General features: G+C 34.1%; 1 protein-coding gene and 1 long non-coding RNA gene across 3 annotated transcripts in view; one reads left to right on the forward strand and one right to left on the reverse strand.

Annotated features, from left to right (window-relative positions):
* Positions 1-23,257, forward strand: part of LOC309390698 — a 279,896-nt gene that overhangs the window by 198,648 nt on the left and 57,991 nt on the right. The window lies entirely within an intron of this gene.
* Positions 16,052-23,257, reverse strand: part of RB1CC1 (RB1 inducible coiled-coil 1) — a 55,922-nt gene continuing 48,716 nt past the window's right edge. Inside the window, exons 20-24 of one of the 2 annotated variants that reach the window (XM_081950315.1) lie at positions 21,891-21,938; positions 20,043-20,101; positions 18,447-18,583; positions 17,948-18,018; positions 16,052-17,645 (exon numbers count right to left, since the gene is read on the reverse strand). In XM_081950315.1, coding sequence (XP_081806441.1) covers positions 17,568-17,645; positions 17,948-18,018; positions 18,447-18,583; positions 20,043-20,101; positions 21,891-21,938 — 393 coding nt within the window. In that variant the 3' untranslated portion in view covers positions 16,052-17,567. The remainder of the gene's footprint in view (positions 17,646-17,947; positions 18,019-18,446; positions 18,584-20,042; positions 20,102-21,890; positions 21,939-23,257) is intronic. The other variant, XM_081950316.1, reaches the window with a different exon arrangement.

Here is a 23,257-nt window from a genome sequence, read left to right on the forward strand (position 1 = left end):
AATAAGGGTTTGTTTCTTTCTTTGTCTGTAATTAGGTCAAAGCTCTCAATCTTCTTTTCCAGCTCTGCTCATCCGAGGTCATCTGACAATATTAGGCTAGGTAAAACTGCAAGAGAGGTGACCCCACAGTCTTGTCCAGCCCCCTGCATATGGTCCCATCCAGTCCATTTCATGGCGTCTATCCTAGTAGTTAAGCCAGTGTGAGTTCTAGTTCCTACTTATGTATGAAAACCAGCTGGGTGACTTTGAGCCAGTCATTCTCTTTCAGCCCAAATAATTTCACAGCATTTTTGTGAGGAAAAGAGGAGGAGGGAGTATTAGGTATATTAGTTGTCTCGAATTATTAATCAAATAATAAAAGCAAGGATTTTTTTTAAAAAAAATAAAATAAAAGTAAAAATCCCCATCAGAAAACAATTGGGTTTCTGGGAGTCTAGAGAATCCCTGCCGGATTCATCACCTTTTCTCTGGATTTTAAGAAAGAGTGAATTAATGATTTTTTAAAAAAGACCTAATTAAGCAAAAGAAAGAATCTGATGGTAATAGTAACATTTTGATAGACTTACTTTTTTATTGCTGCTTTCCAGGGCCTACCTAGCAGCAGAGTAAGGGAATTCCAGCATACAGAGATTCTTTGCTAAGATATGAGCATAATCACAAACCGACTCTGCTAACTACTGATATGTGACAAAAGGAAGTAAATTTACTTTGTGCAAAAATCATCCAAAAATACATTGTTTGGGTTTAAAACATAGTAAATCAATTAAACTGTTAGTCTTTGGTCTGTAATGCTCCAGATTTTCAATATTTTCCAAATTTTCAGGCACGAATTTTTCTAACCCAAATGGCAATGTGAAAGATGAATTTGGGGGGGTCACGGGTTTGCAAAATGCTATGTTGCCTCCTGGTATTACAACCTTCCTTTAAAAGATATCATTTAAAAGTTTCCATTTGTAGTGTCTTTGTTCAGCAGACCTTAGACCAGAGGTGTAAAACTCAATTTCATTGAGGGCTGCATCAGGGCTGTGGCTGACCTCGGGAGGTGGCCAACTGGGTGGACATGGCCAGCTTGATGCCACTCTCCAAACTGCTGACATTTTCCCCCTTTGCATTGGGTAGACCAGGCCAAAGCCACGCTAGCCCAATGTTTTCTCTTCACATTGGGTAAACTCTTACATTTTCCAGGATGGATCCAACCACATTGCAGGTCACATCCGGCCCGTGGGCCTTGTGTTTGAACCTCTGTCTTAGACTGTAAGACCAAGATACCCTCTTACTTCTGTACCTGGAATCCTGCTCTACTTCAGTGAAAAAGTTGTAGGGAAAAAAGCCAATGGTTTGTTCCAATATTGGCCAGCTTCTTTGATTAGAGATACTAGATGTGGGCTGAAGATGCAAATGATAGCCCTGTTTGTTTTTCCATTGTTCTGGGTGAGAACATACAACTTAAAGACCTAGGAGTGAAATGAGCCTCTTGAAAGCCATCTGCAAAACTTCAGCATAACAATTCTTCCAGCTGTTTTAAAATTATCTTTGACAGTCTTAACATTGGTTTGAAATGATACATATCTATGAAAACAAATACTTGGCATCATTTCATTTGCCTCCTTAACTGGCAAAACATGCCTTATTTTCTTCTTATTTATAAAATACTACACTAAGAATAAAGTAGAAACTGTTTAATAACTCAATTGAACACAATAGAGTTTAGTTCTGAGCAACAGAAAGACCATTCAAATTATTTATGATATAGCCTTAGAATTATTTAATCAATCAATCAATCAATCAATCAATCAATCAAGATGAATAAACCAAGGCATGGCTGAAGAAGTACTATCTTTCTGTGTAAGATATTTTTCTTCTAAATGTACATTTGGAAATTAACTGAATTAATCAAACAAATCCATGAAGACATTAACCACATAAACTGATGGTTTTTAGACCAATGGTTCTCAACCTTCCCAATGCTGTGACCCTTTAATACAGTTCCTCATGTTGTAGTGACCCCCAACCATAAAATTGGTGGTTCCTAAGACCATCGAAAATAAGTGTTTTCGATGGTCTTAGGTGACGCCTGTGAAAGGGTTGTTTGACCCCCAAAGGGGTCCTGACCCACAGGTTGAGAACCACTGATATAGACAATATAATTCCTTCTCTAAGATAAGAACATTTAAAAATAAATTTAACTTTTTTTAAAAAAAATTAAAAACCTAACATTACTTAATAGGGTACAAAGTTCTGCTTTAGTCACATATAAATGTAAGTTTACTCAAGAAGACATGTTTTCATAAACAATATCAAGATTAAAAATGATATTTAACAAAAAAAATCTTGATTTCCTTTCAATGAAAGTCATATGTTTAGAAGAGCTGCTGATATTTTACTGTAACAAACAGATTAAAACTAATTTGTTGTTTCATCTCTGTTAAACTTAGCCACACAAATATGTTCTATTTGTGTAATATATGTATAAATAAATTAAAGCGAGAGAAGTATATGCAGTTTTATTTCATTATTCAAAAATATTTGTTATTCAAATGAAATATTTATTTCATTATTCAAACACCTCCCATAAATTTGTTAATCTTTAATACATTCCAAAATACTTTTTTTTTTTGTAAACTATGAGTCAATAATTGTATCCGGAATTACAGAGAACCTTAAGACCCCTGCTCTTAGCAAAACAAATCAGCAGTGGTGGGTTTCACTTATTTTTACCACTGGTTTGCTGTGTATGCACTTTGCTCACACGTGTACCTTCCGCGTATGCGCCTGGCCTCAAAAATGTGGCTAAATATGACAGCATAGCACCTATCGGTTTGCCCAAACCATTCTGAACTGGCTGAATACCAATTCAGGCAGCAGAGGAAGTCAAAATGGGGTGTAAAACAATACAAAAAAGTGCAAAAGAAACAAACAATAACAATTGATTACATCACTCCTGCCACCTTACAACAATAAAATAATTCAATTTATTCATTAGATTTATATTCTGCCTTCATTCAGAAGTTCAAGTCTGTGTACTGGGTGCTTCCTTCTACATCCCCCCTTTTTTGGGGGTATGGGGTATAAATAATCCCAGAGGTAGGTTGGGCTAAAAAATGTGACCAGCACAAAATCCCACAAAGTAAGCTTCCGGGGTTGACGGGGTAGTAAGTCCAGGTTTCATCAATGGCACCAGCAACTTAATTACTATATTGCTATATCTATCTATATATTGAAACTAGTATTAATTTGGAATAAACAATTTCATATATTTATAATATATTGAGCTATGAAGCAGCTTTCCTTGGAATCACCATTCCAGAATAGTTAAAAGAGTTTGTAGAACCAAAACCTCTACCTTTACATTTTTCAGTAGAACCAATAGAATGGTATGAAATACATGAGACTTACATTTACCAGACTGCTGCAAAATATTAAAAAGTATTGATATGTAATATGCATATATTTCAATTAAACATAGTAAACATCATATTAAAAAGTCTTATGTTCAGTGAACCCGTATATTCATTAAAGTCTGTTCAGTGTGTCTGTAAGGCAGGCCATTGACATCAATATCAAATTAAATATAACGAGAAAAAGGGCATCTTTGTTTAGCTTCATATGCCATTTTTATAGACAAATACTGTAACTGAATAATTTGTAATATCATAGAAAGAGTTGGATACTATACTAATATGACAAAAATCCATATTTGGAGAAAAATGGTGTCACAAACTTTCATTGTGCTTTTTCACATCTGATAAAATCATGTCTGTTGATTTTAGTAATTCTGAATGAATATACAAAACACCAATCTAGTACTGGATATTTGTCTACTTTTCATAAAACCAGACTGAGAAGAATAGATAATCTAATGTAAGAGGGCCAGCTGCCTGCAGAGTATACAACCATAGAGCGTGTGCCCAGAGCGGCCACTGCCAAAAGCCTTGGGTTGGAAGCCGCAGAAACAGCCAGGCTGGGATGGTGGCGGCGGCATAGGTGCCCTGGCTCCATAATGAGAGCTGGGCCATACAATGGGAGGTAGGTGAGCGAGAGCGGAACAGCCGCTTGTGCAACACCTCTGTCCAGCCATGCAGAGTGCCATTCACTGGCATTTGGAAGACGCCAAGCCACAGGAGCCAGGCGGTAGCGAACAGGCGCTCACATGGCTTGGCGATACCCCTAGGTCAGTGAATGGCGCTGTGCCCGGCTACAAAGGGGGTTTGCCGGGTGGCTGCTCGTGAGCATGGTTGCTTCATGGCTGTTGTGTTGCGCTGCTGCGACAGCGCAACACAGCCATTCGCCCATGAGGCTGTGCCCGGCTCTTTGGGAGCCCGCTCACAAGAGAGCAGCTGCCCGGCAACCCCAAAACAATAAACCCTCCCCCCATAGTAAAGCCCAAGTCATATTTTGTAGGTAACAAGAAAATAAGACCCTGTCATATTTTCGGGGAAACACGGTAGTTGTGTTCAAAAGTTCCCTCAGCCAAAAATCTCTTTAATTCCCCCATCCAATTGTATTATTTGAGGTCTGAATTTTATTTATCTTTCTTTTTCCATGAAGCACAAGTAACCATATAAGTATGTATGTATTTATGTATGTGTGTGTGTATGTATGTATATGTATGTATGTATCTCTGAAACGTTACCAAGACAATCTCAATCTTACACGGGAAAAGTCCCGAATACAACAAGACCAGCATATCTACACATTGAAAATCTACATGTGTGTGTGTGTGTGTGTGTATTTGTGTTGCATTTGTGCTGATAAATAAATGGCTAGCTGATGAGAGCTAAATAGCTTGAAATAGATATACTAGTCTCTCTTTATTTATTTATCAGCACAAATGCAACACAAAAATGGTTTCCTGCCTAGAAGGCTCTTAGGGTGAAGCTGAAAGGCAAAAAAGAAGCAGTATGCTCCCTCACATATTTAGGCACACCGGGTGCTTTGATATAACACTTACTTATTTCCTTGGCTCAGCTGATGTGGGAGGAGAGTTTGTGGCTTAGTGGATAATACAACTGCCTAACATGTAACACCCCAGGTTCAAATCCCTGTAAGGGTATGGCTAGCTGATGAGAGCTAAATGTCTTGAAATAGATCTATACTAGTCTCCCTTTATTTATTTATCAGCACAAATGCAATATATATGTATGTATGTCTTAAAGGTGTTTCAAACCACCATTAGAATCACAGAGTTTCTATGTATATAAACTAATCTATAATCCATATTCTTTTAAGAAGGATTTAAGGGATTTACAAGATTTAAAGGATTTAAAGGATTTAAAGGATTTAAGGATTGTCATTTAGCTGGTAAACTGATTTGATGTATAAGTTTATAATATTTTAAGTACAAAATTAAACTTAATTATGATCAAAGGATCTGAAACTTTATTAAAATTCCAGCCATAATTATCTGACCCATATAAAATGAAAATATGCTAAAAACACCTATATCATAAATCTGAACACTCTTTAGTGGGAAAATACAACTGATAAATGACAATGTATTTATTAAAATTAACTAATTACCAATATTTTTTTTAAAATAATCTTTCTGTTAAGCATTGTTTAGCTTTTGTTCCACCACTATATTGCACATTCATTAATCACACCGCAGAAGGTCTGAAATTTCTACTGACATATACTTGGCTAATCTATCTCCTAGTTAAAAGATGTTTCTCTTTGGAATAAATTTCTATATATCTCTTGGAAGGACATCTAAGGCCTTTTACATTCCATTAAAAAAAATTAAGAGGTCATGCTGAATGAAGACTAAGTAAAGAAAAGAGAAAAATTGCAAAGACCAATATTTATTTGGGTCATGGGAAAGAAAAGCAAAATTGCCTAGTGATGGGAAAACTTTTTAAACTAACTCAAAAATAGGAAAGAAAACCTAGGTCACAGAAAAGTGAAAAAAGTAAATTAAAATATTTTTTTTGGCCTTCTCTCTGTATTGTTCGTGTCACTTCTGTCCCAAATCTACTGTTGTTAGGATTTCAGGACAATATACGCTTAAATTTTAATAAAGGAATTTCCCATAAAAAAGGTCCTCTATAAATATGATTGTGGTGTGTGTGTGTGTGTGTATAAAAAACTATTTAATATATAACGTATTCCATTCCAGAGATCTCACTTGTCACAATAACATTCAGAATATTATTCTGAATTCCCAAACACAAGAGTCTGACAACAATGGGACTAGGCTTTTGAGCTGAATAAAACCAAAAGCCACACAATAAGTGGCTTCAGTTTCATATTTAATATTGCATTTACAGGGAAAAGAAACAAATTACCCTCCCATATTTTTCCCATACAAGTTCCATGTGGCAATCACACTCGTTATTAAGAGGAATATTTGGCAATCCTAAATTGTTCCTGTATACTAGACATAGTCCATTCCAAAGATATCTTGACATTCAAAATGGTTTTCACCCATAGCATGCGGTTTATGAGAATTTTAAAATATGGAATACTCTTGTTTCATTTGAACCAACCACTAACTTTTTTTTTCAGCTCCAGACTTTTTTTTAAAATCAAAGCCACGAAATCTTTAATTGAAATCTAGACATCCCTGTTTCAAATCATGCACAAAACGTTTTATTGCATCAATGTATTCATCCCAAAATTTTATGAATGATGCAAAGTTGTGGATAAATTTCTTCCAGTCTTTTCCAGTGATTAGGTATTAACCTTTGTGAAAGAAAGCTAGCAGATGTTAAAGAAACATGATGTAAAGAATGAAAAAAGGGAAATGGGAACAAAAAAGAAAATAGAAAGGAGGAACTGGATAATAAACTTGTGCATTCATGCTAATAGGCAAAAACGTGCAAATGACACTTTTAAAGCCACTTATGCAGAAATGATCCACTTTATAAATTTCTATATATAATGAAATAAAACCAGTGTTAAAGGCTACAAGAACCGTATTATTTTGGCAGTCTTCTCAGCAAGCTCCTGTTAATTCAGCATTTAAAGCGAAATGATAGTAAAATATTCCTTCTGAGAGATTTATCTTAATGCTGTTATTTTCTGATGTCTATCCACAAAATATTATTATTAGTGAAAATGTACAATAATTGTGTAGACCAGTGTTTTTCAAACTTGGCAACTTTAATATATGTGGAATTTCATTCCCAGAATTACCCAACTACTGCAGTGCAGTGTAGACCATATATTAAACCCATCTTAACTCCATATTACGGCAAGACTTCAAGATTCTGATTTATCATTTGTGAATAGCAAGATGGAGAGTTGTGCTGACCTTGTTATTGTTTGACTCCAGCAAGCAGTAGTGAACCATGGAGGCTTCTTTCTTGGGAGGGCTTCTGTGACATATAATCTAGGAACTCCAGTTTCTCCCCTTCTAAGGATTAGAAACCTTCAACTGGTCTTGGGTTCTACAGCATAACTTGTTTGGAAGTGGAAAATTTCAATGATGTTAAGTGCCAAAGCTTTTGCATTTTTCACTCAGTGTAGATATAGGAATTGGAAGTCTTTGGGTGTTCCTAGTCTCATTTTATTAATAAAGTCAACAAAAGTCATATATATATATATATTAATGGAAGTGAATCTATAGAATGACATATCTAGTGGCTATCCATGAGGCAAGTGGGAATATAACTTTTTCTATTTTCATTTAAAATTTCTGGAATGTGGTGGTAGCTTGCTTCTTTGACCTCCCTTGTGTCGTCTGCTAAAATGATTCTTGGATGCTGCCATAAAAGATCAGCTAAACAGATACTTAAATGCTTAAATGGCTGTGTTCTGAAAATACCTGCCTGGTGCTAATTTACAATAGCTAAGGAGTTAAGTTTCCATTCATACTCATTACAGCTACATTTTATTCCCCTTGTAAATATGCATCACCTAGGAATGTTCTATGAAGGGAAACATCCACTTTTAGGTATGTATTTGAACATTTATCGGGAACATGGTCAAGCACAGTTGAATTAGGTGTTTGGTATGAAAGGAATTTATTTAGTTCCTTTGAAGGCTCATTCATACACAAAGATTTTCCAGAAATTGAGTTACAGGGACAAGAAAATTTCAAATCTATTTTTCTTATTCCTGAAATAGCTTGCTTAGCCATTCTGTTTAGGTCTGTAATAGCAACTTCCATGATCCATCAAACTAAATCCATGCCTGGCCAGTTGTGAATGTGGTAGTGTAAATGCAGTAGTGTCTAGCCTATCTTGCAATAAATGCTGTCCTGAGTTATTGTTTACTTGTTGTTGCAAAAGGAATGATTTGGCACTGGTTGAATAAAAAGAAGAGGAGCACATTTTGATTTATCGTTGCGTACTAATAGATGTGTTTAAAATATAAAGGATCGAAATAACCATGTACCGACTCTGTTTACTCCATAGTAATTAGACATTAGTTATTAATGTAAATATTAGGTATACATTGTTCACAACTTTCACACTATTAACAAATGCATAAACAAATGTGAATTTTCAAGATTTTCCTAACTTGGATGTGAGGTGAATGTAAAAGAATCCATTAGGACTCTATCAGACGTCAGAAATAGAATATTCCTATTTCCATGTTCCATTAAAGTAAACAAAGAGATTCCTTTCTGATGGCCTAAATATTCCATGTTGGAGCTCTGCAGTGTTTCTAGATTTAAGCAGTTTATAAACAGTTATGCTATATATGCCACTCCTTTGCAAATTTTGCAATAATTATTATTAGGGAAGTCTTTTTGATTTGAAATTGAATTCAGTATTTTCTTTGTTGAAGAATAACTCACATTTATATAATTAATATAAATTAGTATATATTGTGATGGGTCGGACACGACTTCGCAACTAACAATATAATTAAAGTGATATTTTCAAATTATTATATAAACAGAAATGTAACACACAATGTTTTATCTTCAAGATAGACCAGATCAGAAAATTGACTCAATAATACCTAGAATTCTAGTAGATAGGCTGTAGTAACAGAATCACAAAAGCCTGATTGTGTTGTTCTTTCTTTGCTCTTAAATTCCGGGAAGGTAAGGCAGAACCACTTTGTGTTTCTTTCTAATGGTCCCCCCCTCTCCTTTTGTTTCTCAGGCTTAAATCTTGCTTATGTAACCTCTGCTACATAGTTCCTTCAAATTCATCTCTATGGCTGACTCCAAAAGCATTTTTTTTTCAAAAAATGAAAAGGTCAGTGAAATAATTTCATAAATAAACAGCACCTACTGACAGCCAGGCATATTAGCACATTTTGTGATCAGTCTGCTGCAAATTTATTCTTATAATGGTATACTTAGTGTTTCTTCATTGCAGAATGTCTACATTGTTTGATGTCTAGAGGTCTAGCCCAATAGAACATATGTATCCTTAAGCTAGGCTAATTGTGTTAAAGCAGATGTGGGCAATTAATTTTCCAAGGGGCAACAGGAGATTGTTGTGGAGGGCTGCCGCTGCTGGTGCCCCACCTGCTAGAACCCCTCCTCCTCACCAATGCCGGTGCACCAATGCCCCATCACCACTGATACCTTGTTGCCAATACCACCATTACCACGGACCAGACTGGCACTGCCCATAGGCAAGATGTGCCCCACGGTCTGTAAAATGCCCAGGTCTGGTCTAAAATCATGTCAACAATCCTGTGGAATGGACTGGTAAGCTAATTGTTCATCAAACTATTATATATTCTTACATATTATGTCTAAGTTTATATAATTAATTGATATAGCTAATATCAATCTTATGAACCTCTTAAAAATAAAATTTTGAGAATAAGTAATTTATTATAAAGGTTGTTCTTTAACAACTGTGAAACTTCAGATCTGGGAATGTTATCAGGTTTGAATAAGTGAAATAAAAAGTGCTTGATTTGAAAAAAAAAACTGTTTAAAAGCTCTCTAAAATAAGTCAAGCTCAACTATAAGTTCTATTTTTCTTTTAAACAGAGTTGTTAATTCGTCCAAAATAAAGATAGTAGAATAGGTAGATGTGTACAGTGGAAATATTTATTAAAATCTTGGAATATGTAACGACATTGATCTATATATTATAAAGTCCATTCCAATTTGGGAACTGTTGTGTTTGTAGTGTTTTTCCAGAATTAGGAAACTCGTCTAGAGAGAGAATGATGCTTAAAGATTTGTGAACCCATTTGAATTTTCAACAGTTCTACATGAATGTGACCTAAATGTGGCCTTTTCTCCATATGAGTCCTGAAACTAGATAAAGAGAAACCAAAGAAGCAAGTGAGCCATCTGTTCATGAAGTTTTGGGACTATACATTTATTCTACTTTACCGTATCGTTTCAGGATACTTACTCATCAGTTGAAGTGATATATGTTCTATATATAATGTTATTAATAAGAACAGCAACAACTTTTAGATATATCGGGATAAAATATGGAGTGCTCTTTATGTCTACTGTTCACAAGATGAGAAACATCTTAACAAATTAGAAATGCTATGAAATTAGAAAGTGAACAGTAGCCCTATTTTTAAGCTACTTAAACTTTTCTAAGAAACCAGGAAGGAATCTTAAGAGTTCTCATTTTTGTACCTCCTATTCAAAACTCCAGGGCAGAGAGCCACTCATGGGCCAAATTGTGAAATGTTAGTGAGGCACTAACTTCATATGGAAATAGGTGACATCTTGGACTAAATTTATTACAAAAGGACAGTTCCTTACTAAATGGAGTGGTGAAAATTCAGGAATGAAAACTGAGTAATTTGCCTTGTGATTCACACATCATGTGATTCGCATGTCATGTGAGTCAGAGAGGAAGATGCACAGGAAAAAGCATTACTCATCATGATGGAAGATCAGTTGATATAAAAGAGTTTAATTCTAAAGCCAAGTAAATCCCAACTTTTCCCAAGAAAATAATATACACCCACAATTCTTCCAAATTAGCAAAGCTTACGAAACTTAAAATATTTTTTTAAAAAATGAGAGACTATAATACTAAAAAAATAATTATAGGCATTAATCAATTATGTATTTAAAATACATCTTTAAATCATGAGGACCATACTTGAAATTAAATCAAAGCTCTAATGACAAAAGACTGCAATTTGTTAATGCATTAGAACATGCTGATATTGTCATAAGGAAATATGTCATAATTGGAATGTAGAAAGAAAAGAAAAGAAAAAAAAAGAGAGAGAGAAACACAGACACAGAGAGAGATTTTTCCCTCCGCCACTCATTCCCCAGATATATTGGACAGATTCCCAGAATTTCCAGTCAGTATGAGACCTGCAATCCAAAATATTTCAAGGCTGCCAGGCTGAAGTAAAACAATAGAGACATCACTATGATTGTGATTGCCAACAATTCTATCCTACGAATAAGAGGATGAATTTAGACACTTGAGTAACTTTAATGAAATGAGTGGGATTTATTAGTCACAATCAGGTCTTCATTAAGTTTAGATTCAACCCATTGAGATGTCTGCTGAAAAATGGAAGCATTTTAGTAGAAAATACTTGGAAGACATCACTTCATATTGTATCTTCTATATATATATATATATGAGCTGATTAGATTTATCCATCTGAGAGAAATATTTGATATAAAGCTCTGCCAAGGCAACATTTTTTTTCTATATTAGCTCTGCCAGTTTGATAAGATATCCCTAAACTGTCTTGCAATAACATCAGATGATTGTAGTATGATGTTATTAACAACTACATTTACAGGCATATGCATAAAAATGCACAATTAAACTATAAAGTTTAATTGATCAAAGAAAGGTTTGATAAAGTATCTTAGATTAATCTGAAGATTACTTTCCTGAAGTAACCAGTTAAAACTTCCATACAACATTTCTTGTAAAGGCAAAACTTCAGAGGCAGAACCTTGATCTCTGAATTCGAGACAGAAATACCTTTGCAGTGGCTATTTTGTACCCCAAATCCCCAAATTACAAGTACTTCAGGCAAAGTAAAAGGTGTTTATTTGGGGGGATGTGACTTTATATAGGGCACAGAAACAAATGATATTTAATATTTGTGATGAATGTGCTATGAAGCAAAGAACCAAACACATTGATTCTAGATAATATTTCACAAGTGGCAATTTTATAAGTTGCATCAATCCCTATCCCAATTGAGTTTTTTTCTTAACCCTTACAAGTATATTCATAACTCTAGAATATGCTTCCTATTATTCACTTGCAGAAAAGACTAATTTTCGCATATCAAAGGAAATGGTCTTGGCTGTGTGCTAAGACCCCCATGTCACTCAAACCACTTGCCAAACCTGGCCATCCAACAGTATAAATAAATAAAACATAAATAAATAAAGCAAAAAAAAAAAGACTTCCTAAACCTTTCCATTCATAGAGTTTTGACACTTGGGCTGAAACTGACTAAGCCTGTCTCTGGCCAGGAGACAGGCAAATGTCAGCAACTCAGTCAAAACCATAAGAAATCCCTTCAAGATACGAAAATCGTTCACATACACACTAAAGATTCTCCAGACTCCAGAATTAAGGTGAATTACTGGACTCAGCTCAACGCCCCCTCCCCACCTCTGAAGCAAATAATTTTCCCATGCTTTCTAAACAAAGACCAAACTTTCCTTTCTAAGCTTGCCTTTCAATATGTGGCCACCTTCAATTGCAAAGCTGCCTCTTCTGTAAAATAAATTCCGCTTCCACTTCAAGCAGTTGTTCTGTGCTCTTTGACCTGGCCTGGATCAAACCAAGAATTTTCTTCCAACAGCTGCAAAAGTGGTTTCCTGAAATTGAAAAAGAGGACTAGACTGCTACGTTAAAAACCTTACTATCACTTTTTAAATGCTAACAATGAAGTCTCAAGTTCCCAGGAACAATAGCAGCACAAGTCAGCAGTATTTGGGAAAGACACAGTTCCTATTAATATTGCTGTAATGAAATATTATACAAATCAATTTTGTTTCTTTTTGGACAAATGTTATTTTAAACATGCAACTCCCTATGTGTGATCTCCCTTACTCTTAATCATATTTATTTTTCTAATTTAACTTCACGCCGTTGTTTCTTTCAACTGTCACTAAATGAACTGTTATAAGTCGGGGACTACCTGTAGTTGTAGCTTTAAAATGCCCATCTTAACCAAGCCAAAATTCAGTCACTATTTATTTCATAATGCCCCTATTTCCTTATTTCCAGAAAGCAGAAATTGAGCAGTGCTTTTTTAAGGCTACTGTTATGTATTTTGAATTTGTTTTAGCTATATACGTGTTCACTTGGTTACCTTTGAATATATATTTCATCTTTTATAAATCTTATTAGTAGTATAGCACACTTACACTGTACTTCAACCATTGTTCACCCATGGATCGAAAAGTGACCTTATCAGTAAATGCTTTAGCAGACCATTGAAACAGAATTATACAGATAGATATCAATATGGTCTGTAATTTTTATTACAAACTTGATACAAAAACAAAAGCACCCTGGCTTATTTATGATTTTATTTTTATTGGCCTGATTTTACAAAATTATATAAGAACATAGATTACTTTAAAAAAAATATAATTAAGTTATACCATTGAACTTAACATCAAAACATTTTGGAAATGCTGGTATATTTGAGCGTTAGTTGGCTGTGTAAACTGAATGAGTATAGGAATGCTTTCAGGAATAATTTTTTGTCTAAACCTTCTGGATCCAAGAGGCAGAGACATATTATTCAGTCTAGAATTCAAATAAACTAAGATACATGACTCTGACCAGATATAATTGGTTTTTTATGATGTCATTGAGTGAGTTTTTAGCAGGAAATTAAACTTTTTAAGTTTCTCTTGTTATAGTATTTAACATATATTTGTATGGTACTGTATTTCCAATCAGCAAATTTCATAATATGATGGCACTTTCAGTTCTGCTGCATTTCTAACTATTAGCATATTTAAAATATAGTTTTGGTTTGTTAATAAATCAAATGTCCTTCAATACTGCTATAAACGTTTTAGAGAAAAATAATTCAGCTGCTCAGAAAGTTTCATTAAAGTGTGAATGTTTCCCTTTCATGCAGAAACATGTATTTTATCCTCCATCTTGTTTATGTGCATTGCTAATGAAGTTTCTGCAGATATATCAAGTGAAATATATCCTTTTAAAAATGATTTTTCTTTTGGCAGCGAGTCATAGCTTGCCAAAAGTTTACAAAATGAAGACCAATTGTGTACAATTCCATACTGAATTGTGTAACAGGACAAAATCACAGTGATGTGCAATCCTTTAGATCAGGGTTATCAAAGTCGATTTAATTGAGGGCCACATTGGGATTGTGTTTGACCTCAGGCCGCCAGGATAGGCGTGGCCAGGGTGGGTGTGGCCAACTCAATGTCATGCATGTGGGGGCACCTATGGTGGCCTGAGAACTCTTGCCAGTGAAAATGGGCTCCCGTTTTGGTTGTGCTGGTCTCCTGCAATCTTCTGCAAGTGAAAACGGAGCTCTGGAGTGCTGTGGGCAGTCCTCCCAGCTGTTTTCACTGGCAGATGCACCATAGGCCAACCCTTTGCTGTTTCCAGATCTAAGCACCCAAGGGGCCTTAAATTAGACACCCCTGCTTTAGACGGTTGCAATATTCTAAAGTGTATACAAAAGCATATTTTGCTTGAAACATTGACGCAGCCCTGAAGTTTTCTTTTCCTATTCCTAGCTTAAAATGGAAGCCTTCATACATACAAGTTGATTGACTTTTTGAATTAAAAGTTGATTACATTTTTGTTCAAACTGTTTTTGCTCACCACTCAGTTTGTATCAGAAAGTATTTGAGATATGTAAGAGAATGAGAATTCTCCCCCATCCCTCTATAAGGAACTGAGTCACTTAATATATCTGCCTCATTCTGTAATGTGTTCTTTATAGAACTATAAAAATATGGATGCGGCTTTATTATTGTAGAGTTTGATGGAATAACAGTACATACCATTCATAGCTTCATAAGCCAGCCAGGCTATAATATCCAACAAGAATGTAAACTAAATATTTTTTGATGACTGTTTGGAATCATTACTAAATATGTTAACAGTTTTGTTTGACAGAAGTTCCATTTTAGATACACACAAAGATTATAAAATGAAACAGATGACTAATATTCCTTAAAAACTAAGATTATCACAAGTTATTTACATTCTAAATGCATGACTTAATGTTCCTAACGTTTTTCTGAGACACTGCTGCAAATTTGCACTTTTTTCCACAGTTAAAAATGTATAGAAATGTATGTTGCCTTTTGCTCTTAACTTAAAATATTGAGAGCAAAATGATGTGGATTCAAATGTAATGAGAAGTAATAATACGTGAATATACTAATGTCTTGTGCTTTGGGTTTCTTATTACAGCACAATAAACAGGATTGCACATGCAGAACCTAGTATACATCATTTTCTGTCTTCCACCTGTGTCCCATTACAGATGCAATACCCTATTCTGCTTTGGCTAGATGAGCAGTGATGGTGTCTGCAGTGTATTTGGGAAACAATTCGTACCTTTCACTAATGTAATGTCGGCACCATTACCTTGGAGAATGGTGACTCAGGCTACGTTTTACCTCAATCCTGATTCTTCCTGTCTTTTACAAATGGTAATAAATCATTAATTAAAGTGTGTCTGCTGTTAAAACATTTATATTAAAATAATTCTTAAATGCTTACATTTGTCTTCCAAATGATATAGAATGATACAGAACAAAGCACTCCATGTCAACAAAAGATGCATCACTTAAAGCCCTGAAAAATGCAAGATTCTGCTGCTAATGGCCTATTGCAGGTATTACAAATCAATTTTTGAAGGGCTGGTTGGAGCTGCGTGAACAGAAGGCTTGAAGATCTTCACTTACTTCTTCTTCACTAAAACTAGGCATAAAAGTTAGATGTGTTGTTTCCATTTCACTATTAATCACACAGTGTTAATTATATCTGAACTGAGATGTAATGATTAGGAAAAGTAAGATTTGGTCATATTATATATATTCTTGGTCATTAAATATAGATTTAGCTTTGTTCTATCCTGTTTCCCTGAAAATAAGACCTTCCCAGATAATAAGCCCAATCGGGCTTTTGAGTGCATGCACTAAAATAAGCCCTCCCCTGAAAATAAGCCCTCCCTGAAAATATTGCAACACAGCAGCAGCCATGAGGTGCCCATGTTCGCTGCCTTCTGTACTTCAAAAATAATAAGACTTCCCTGACAATACTGCCAAGCGCTTATTTTGGGGGTCAAAACAAAATAAGATCCTGTCTAAGTTTGGAGAAACATGGCATTTTTTTAACAGAATAATTCAGGATTCTCATTTTTGGTGAAGACTAAGACTGGAAATTTTAACAGACAGAGATCCAAGCTCAAAATAAACAGGAATGCCCTGACTAGGGAAGCTATTACGTAGGGTATGAATAAGTACGGTTTTCAGGCAAACGTTGCACAGCCATTTATCTGGGATAGTTTGAGAAGTCCCAAGGTCCCTCTGAACCCTAGAATTCTAGAAGAGAAATGATTAGAACATTATGTTGCCTGTAATTTACTTAGATAATTTTACTTAGGTCTTTACTGTGCAAACATAAATGATTATTAAAATAATTAGCTTGATCATACATGGAACATTTCAGAAAACTATTTACAGGTATTTTTAAAAATATTTATACAAAGTATCTTATACATTCAACTTCAAAATTTACAAGAACAATCATGGATAGGACTGCCCTACCACGTAGAATTTAAAAAGCATGTAGACCATTGAAACATTTACAGGTTCAAATCTTTATTGTTTTAAAATTCTACATGTCTTTTACAGTACAATAATTTGTTATTTAAGTGATCTTTGTATAGTTAATGTACAATGTTTTTTTCCCTCCCTGAACCTTAGCCATGAGATACAATTTCATTAATATGATTTTTCTTTTAAATAGATCAATACAAGACTTCTCTGAGGACTGGGAAGGTGTCTCATTTAAATACAAGAGCATAGCTACTTCCTTTCAAGATCTGTGATCAACCCTTCAAAAACTTCAAAGACTGATCCATATTAGCTTAGCAAGATACTGTGGGTTTTTTCCCCCTTTCTCTTATATTAAACAGCTTTTTAATGCAATAAAGCAAGTTGCAAGAGTTACCTTTTCATCTATTGAGGCAAACTCATGCTGAAGAAAATTATCTGCATGCAATGAACACTCCTGTATTATAAATAACTGATGGTTTTATACATATGATAAAGAATCTGTTAAAGTGTGAAAGTAGTTTGATAATGGTTTCACAAAAGGACAGATGCTGGTAATGGTAGTTAACATTTAACATCTAATATGAGCTAATGTATATTTAAACAGGCAATTAACATGGCTAGTAAACAAGCCATGATATGTAAGATTTGCCCTTTCAGAAAATGAACTCTTTTGGTCCACATTTCTAAAGTTATCTGAATAAAAAATCGGAACAATTAGGCCAGACATTATGATGAATTTCTTGTTTCTAAAATATAACACATTAAAAAAAAGGGATCATATTAGGGAGCATTGTCATATGACCGGTGTATAAAAAAAATGGCCTGCTACTTGGATTGATGAATGGGCATTGAGGGACTAGCCAGAAAATATGGTATTGGGTTGAGTTTTCCTCATGTGTTATACTTTCTTATTCCATGGTACTGCTTTTACTCTGTAGAATTTTGTACCCAGAGGAACTTTAAATCGGTTTTGTGCCTAAGGAAGAAAAGAAAGGAAGAAAATTATTCTAAGGGTAGCAACAGATCTATAACCAACCGTAAACAATATTTTTTGTAGTCTGCAATGCATATATGGATGGGCACATGCTATATGCTGACATTTTAGGTACTTTATAAGTCGGTAGAACATGGCATTTCATATCTTTCCAAATCTTTTTCATTTATTGAACAATTATGCAAGTAGAAAAAGAGCTGTATTATTTCTCTCAGAAAAATAATGGTCAAATTCTATTATATAATTTAACTGAATCATGAATAATCAAATAATTGAACCCTTACCTTTTTTGCCTGACAATATTCTTTTTCCATTACTTTCCCTAACACCCAAGGTCTTCTAGATGTTCCAGAAGCTACAAGAAAAATGTTCATTACTTGAAAACATTACATGTATATATGCAACTGCTGACTACACTAATCTTTGTAATACTGTTCAAGGTTATATGTCTATGTATTTAACCATTTAAGAGGAAAAAACTTCCATATGTGAGTAATACCATTTTGATAATAGAGGACACATAATTTTTCCTCTTTCCTATCTGTAAATGGTATGAAGACAATAAGGACTTCCAAAAATATTATATTACAATATAAACATTATGACATATTTATTTGTACATTAAATGTTTCTACTTAAACATAGTTGTAAGTTTCTAGCATTACTTAGCTGTGTTTATACATAATTATGATTATGTGTGTATACATGCCAATAAGTACACAGTAGTTCAAACATTTTTAAAAAATATATAATAAAAACACTTTCCAAAGTGCTGACACTTACCACACTCACCTGGTTTAAGATCTAGTGCTGCAAGAGACTCTGAGTGCAAAAAATACAAAGTTGGGCTAACAGTAAATAATACATAGTTGTCATGACGTTCATCCAAGATGATGAGAACCAAATCGCCAACCTGAAAACTAGTTTTTAAAAAAGAAAACGTTAAGCAGGCAATACATAATATAATATTGAGCAGATATGTATTTTCTTGAAAGAAAATCCCAAGTAACCAAACACAAGATTATATCCTAAGTATTTATTTTTGTGGTTCATAGAAATATGAATATACTGTAAATCAGGAAATTCCGGTTTCAAATGAAAAACATTCCTTTATAAACTCGTAATTTTAAGAAAGGGTTTTTTTTTTTAATGCAGAAGGTACATTCTGGAGTGGTAGGTGGGTAACTGAAGATGACACTGTGGCACAATTCTAGTCACAATTATCTAAAATATAAAAAAAATAAGTTTTCATATGTATAACCCTGATGTATACTAATATGAGTTAATGAAAGCTAATCATTTTGAAATCCCCGTGCTTTAAGCATGAAGTTTTTATTGATGTGGGTTAATAATATAAATGATAAGCAAGAAGTTCCATGTTTCTTACATAAAGAAAACATTATTCTATACACTTAACTGTTGTCCCGCCTCCCCCCCCCCCCCCCGAATGATATATCTGAATTTTCTTAAACTTTTCAGAAAATAAATTAATTACTAAATCCAAGATCCAGGGAAATATACAAAATGGCAAAACACTCATAATAGGTTTCTATTCAAATTTCACTGTTCCAGATAGAGAGATAAATCTCTATGCATAATGAATGAGGATTCAAAAATAGTCCTTAGTGATTTTATTGGCAACAATATATTGCAGAAGTAATAAGAATGCTGGGTTCACTAAGAGAAAGACGTTTGGAAAGGATGAAATATTTTGTATTTTCTAGTAGAGTAATTGGTAACAATTATTACTACAACTGGCCATAATCTAATAGGGAAAGAATAAACAACTGGAGAGGTTTTTTTAAATGGCTAGGTTTTGGAATCAATAAATACAGAACAGCAAAAATTGGATTGTTGTATTCCTTTCATGTATCATTTTACAGAAGGGAAATTTCTCACAACAAATCATTAACTGGGATGCCTGAGCTAGATGCATATCTCAACTGAATTTACTCACAGTGCACAGCAAAACTGCTGGATTCCTGTGGAGTTCTGGATGGCTTCAAGATTTTATAAAAATGACTAAGGTTTTTTAACCAATATTAATTATAAATGTCAGCAGTTTGAGCAGTTTAATTAACAGTGTATGTATGTACATATGCATACTTTTTTGTATTTGTTTACAAATTCTTGTACAGGTTAACTTGTATCTAGATTGTATCTCAACAAAAACTACATGGTAACTTTTATTAAGTCTTTAAAAAGTTGTACAGGGAAGAAATTCAATTTTTTTCCAAGATTTTGCAAATAAACAAATGTAAATAATTAACCTACTCAATAGTTTTCAGACATACTGATTTCTGTATTAAAGACCACACTATTATTTTTAAGAAGAATTAATTTAAAAAAAACCATTTCACAATTAACATGTGTACTTACTCTCTGATAGCAATTTTTTCAGAATGTCTTAGAGAAACTGAAGACATGCTTTGAGACATCTGAAAAATATAACATTACCATTATTTTCCTACTATAGCAAATATGATAAAGCATGTTCTAGGCATAAGTTAATATTGATTAATCTTGTCACAGACTGACATCAAAAAAAAGAAAAATGTCTGTTTGCTTTTTATCTATTGCTTGCACAAAACGTATTATAAATTTAAAGTAATTTCATCATATGAAGATAAAAGAAGTTAGTCCTTACTATTATAACTGACTTTTATGCATCCTTATGCTTTTATGAATGTCAACACATTTTTCTTCAATCATACGTCCTACATTATAACTTATACTTTGTATTTATCCAGATTGCTTGTCAACTCCATTTTTATATTCAACATTCTACAAAACACAAAATGCCAGAGCAAAAATATTTTTCTGATTTATTAACTGGGGTGGTACAAAAAGTAACCAATCTGGGCTGAGTTACTGTTTGCAGCAATAACAATATATACCATTCATTTAAATCACATAGCTGTGATTAATACCTTTTTATCAACCCTTTTAGAAATTCTCATTTAGAGAACCTAGACTACAGTATATGTCTGTCATGAAATGAGACAGAAAATTAAGAGAGCCTTTTCAAATAACTCTGGAGGAGGTTTGATTCAAACTGACGTCAATAGGATCCTGAAACGAAATCAAATCCTTATACTAGTGGTATATCTAAAACCTGAGCTGAGAAAAAAAATATTTTAGAAATTTTCCTAATTAAAAACATTTGCCATTTGCTGCTCAGTTGCAGCGATAATGAGCTGGAAGATTTGAAAGGATAGGTTGGATAGAGATAGATCATTACAGAAAAAAAAGCATAGTGGTCACTAGGAGTTGAAAATGATTTGATGGCACATAATCATCGGTTTCTTAATATTGTACCAGGAAAATGTGCAGTCGGTATTTTGGTTGCTTTAGTAATTCAAATTAAGTACAGGTAGCTTTTGCTTAGGAACTATCCATGAAAGGGAATAACTGGTGCACAACATGAAGTTGAGCAAAGACTTTCCTAGATATGGCTGCCATCTTTGAGCAGGAGCCTTGACTCCCAACACAACCCCCAAATTATCCACTGTGTCTGTTTTTTTTTATTAAAGTTGCACCAATGAGCAGTTGCTAAATGAGGCAGCCACTAAACTAGGGCTATCTGCAGTAGTGATAACTGCTAAAGAAGTGGCAAAACCATAAAACTATATTTAAGTTACTCATTGTACATTTGTGTATTTTCTAAATAAAGCTAATATAAATCCTTTTTTAAAAATAAAAAGAGAACATTTTCTTTGTTGTGTGTTTCTTACTAATCAAATACTTTATTGAATTGGATATTAGACGCTTCCAAATGTTCTGTTGGGATTTACAACTTCTAAAATATAGATATTTTTCATGAGAGAAGTGCCCAGTCTTAAAAATTTGGAAAGCAAGTTATTTAAATCCACGAGATCAACTTTAATTGTGTTGTGAAGCCACAAAATGAAAATGTGTTGTCTGATGATTCTTTCGAGTCACTATCATTAGTTGTGAACTATGATTCAAGAGGTGAAATGTCTATTCCTAATTCCCAGTATTTGTTTAACCCTTTAATTTTAAGAGGGATGAAGTGAAAAGCAGGAGGAAGGAACAGATCTTTTTCTATTCTCTCTAACCTATTGATCCACATTTTCTTTTAAAACTAAAATATGGTGGATACCCTACCTCAGAACAATATATTCTTTAGAATGTTTTTTTAAAATTAAACTGACTGACTTTATCTATTCTTTTGAATAAGTTTTAAATAAAATTTACAAATCTTACCAATCTTTGATTGAGCCTTTTATTTTCCTCCTCTTTCAATTGCAGTGTCTATAAAAGATGCATTTTATTACTTTACCCAAATATGTAATTGTATATTAATATTATATAGCTTTATACATGTATTCTTGATATTTTAAATTGCAATCATATCCATACCCTCTTAACATGAAATACAAAAAATGAAAATATATTGTCTGAAAAATTCATATATAATACAAATTTTGTACCTCCCAAATAAGACAACGCAATGTATAGCTGTACCATGAATTTCAACACTTTTGTAGAAATTTCTAATGTACTTCACGTGTCAAAAAATAGCATAAAATAGCACTTAAAAAGATGAGAGAGGCCTGTAATTTGCATCATAGGTAGACCTCAACTATGAGACACAAAATGAGAAAACAAATCCAGACAATCACAATGGCTGATTTGGAAAGAATTTATTTGAAAATTATGGTGGAAAATAAGTATTTGGTCACCTACAAACAAGCAAGATTTCTGGCTCTCACGGATCTGTGCCTTCTTCTTTAAGAGGCTCCTCTGTCCTGCACTCATTACCTGTATCAATGGCACCTGTTTGAACTTGTCATCAGTAAAAAAGACACCTGTCCACAACCTCAAACAGTCACACTCAAACACTCCACTATGGTGAAGACCAAAGAGCTGTCGAAGGACACCAGAAACAAAATTGTAGACCTGCACCAGGCTGGGAAGTCTGAATCTGCAATAGGCAAGCAGCTTGGTGTGAACAAATCAACTGTGGGAGCAATAATTAGAAAATGGAAGACATACAAGACCACTCGATCTGGGGCTCCACACAAGATCTCACCCCGTGGGTTCAAAATGATCACAAGAATGGTGAGCAAAAATCCCAGGACCACACACAGATCTTAACCTCATAGAAAACCTTTGGAGGGAGTTGAAAGTCCGTGTTGCCCAGCGACAGCCCCAAAACATCACTGCTCTAGAGGAGATCTGCATGGAGGAATGGGCCAACATACCAACAACAGTGTATGCCAACCTTGTGAAGACTTACAGGAAACGTTTGACTTCTGTCATTGCCAACAAAGGATATATAACAAAGTATTGAGATGAACTTTTGATATTGACCAAATACTTATTTTCCACCATATTTTGCAAATAAATTCTTTCCAAATCAGCCAATGTGATTGTCTGGATTTGTTTTCTCATTTTGTCTCTCATCGTTGAGGTCTACCTATGATGCCAATTACAGGCCTCTCTCATCTTTTTAAGTGGGAGAACTTGCACAATTGGTGGCTGACTAAATACTTTTTTGCCCCACTGTAAAGTCAAATCTTTCTTAGAAGAAAACGTACTGGAGGTTTTTATACCTAAATAATTAAGCT

This window comes from Natrix helvetica, assembly GCF_964273705.1.
Source record: "Natrix helvetica genome assembly, chromosome: 4".
Classification (NCBI taxonomy): Eukaryota; Metazoa; Chordata; class Lepidosauria; order Squamata; family Natricidae; genus Natrix; species Natrix helvetica.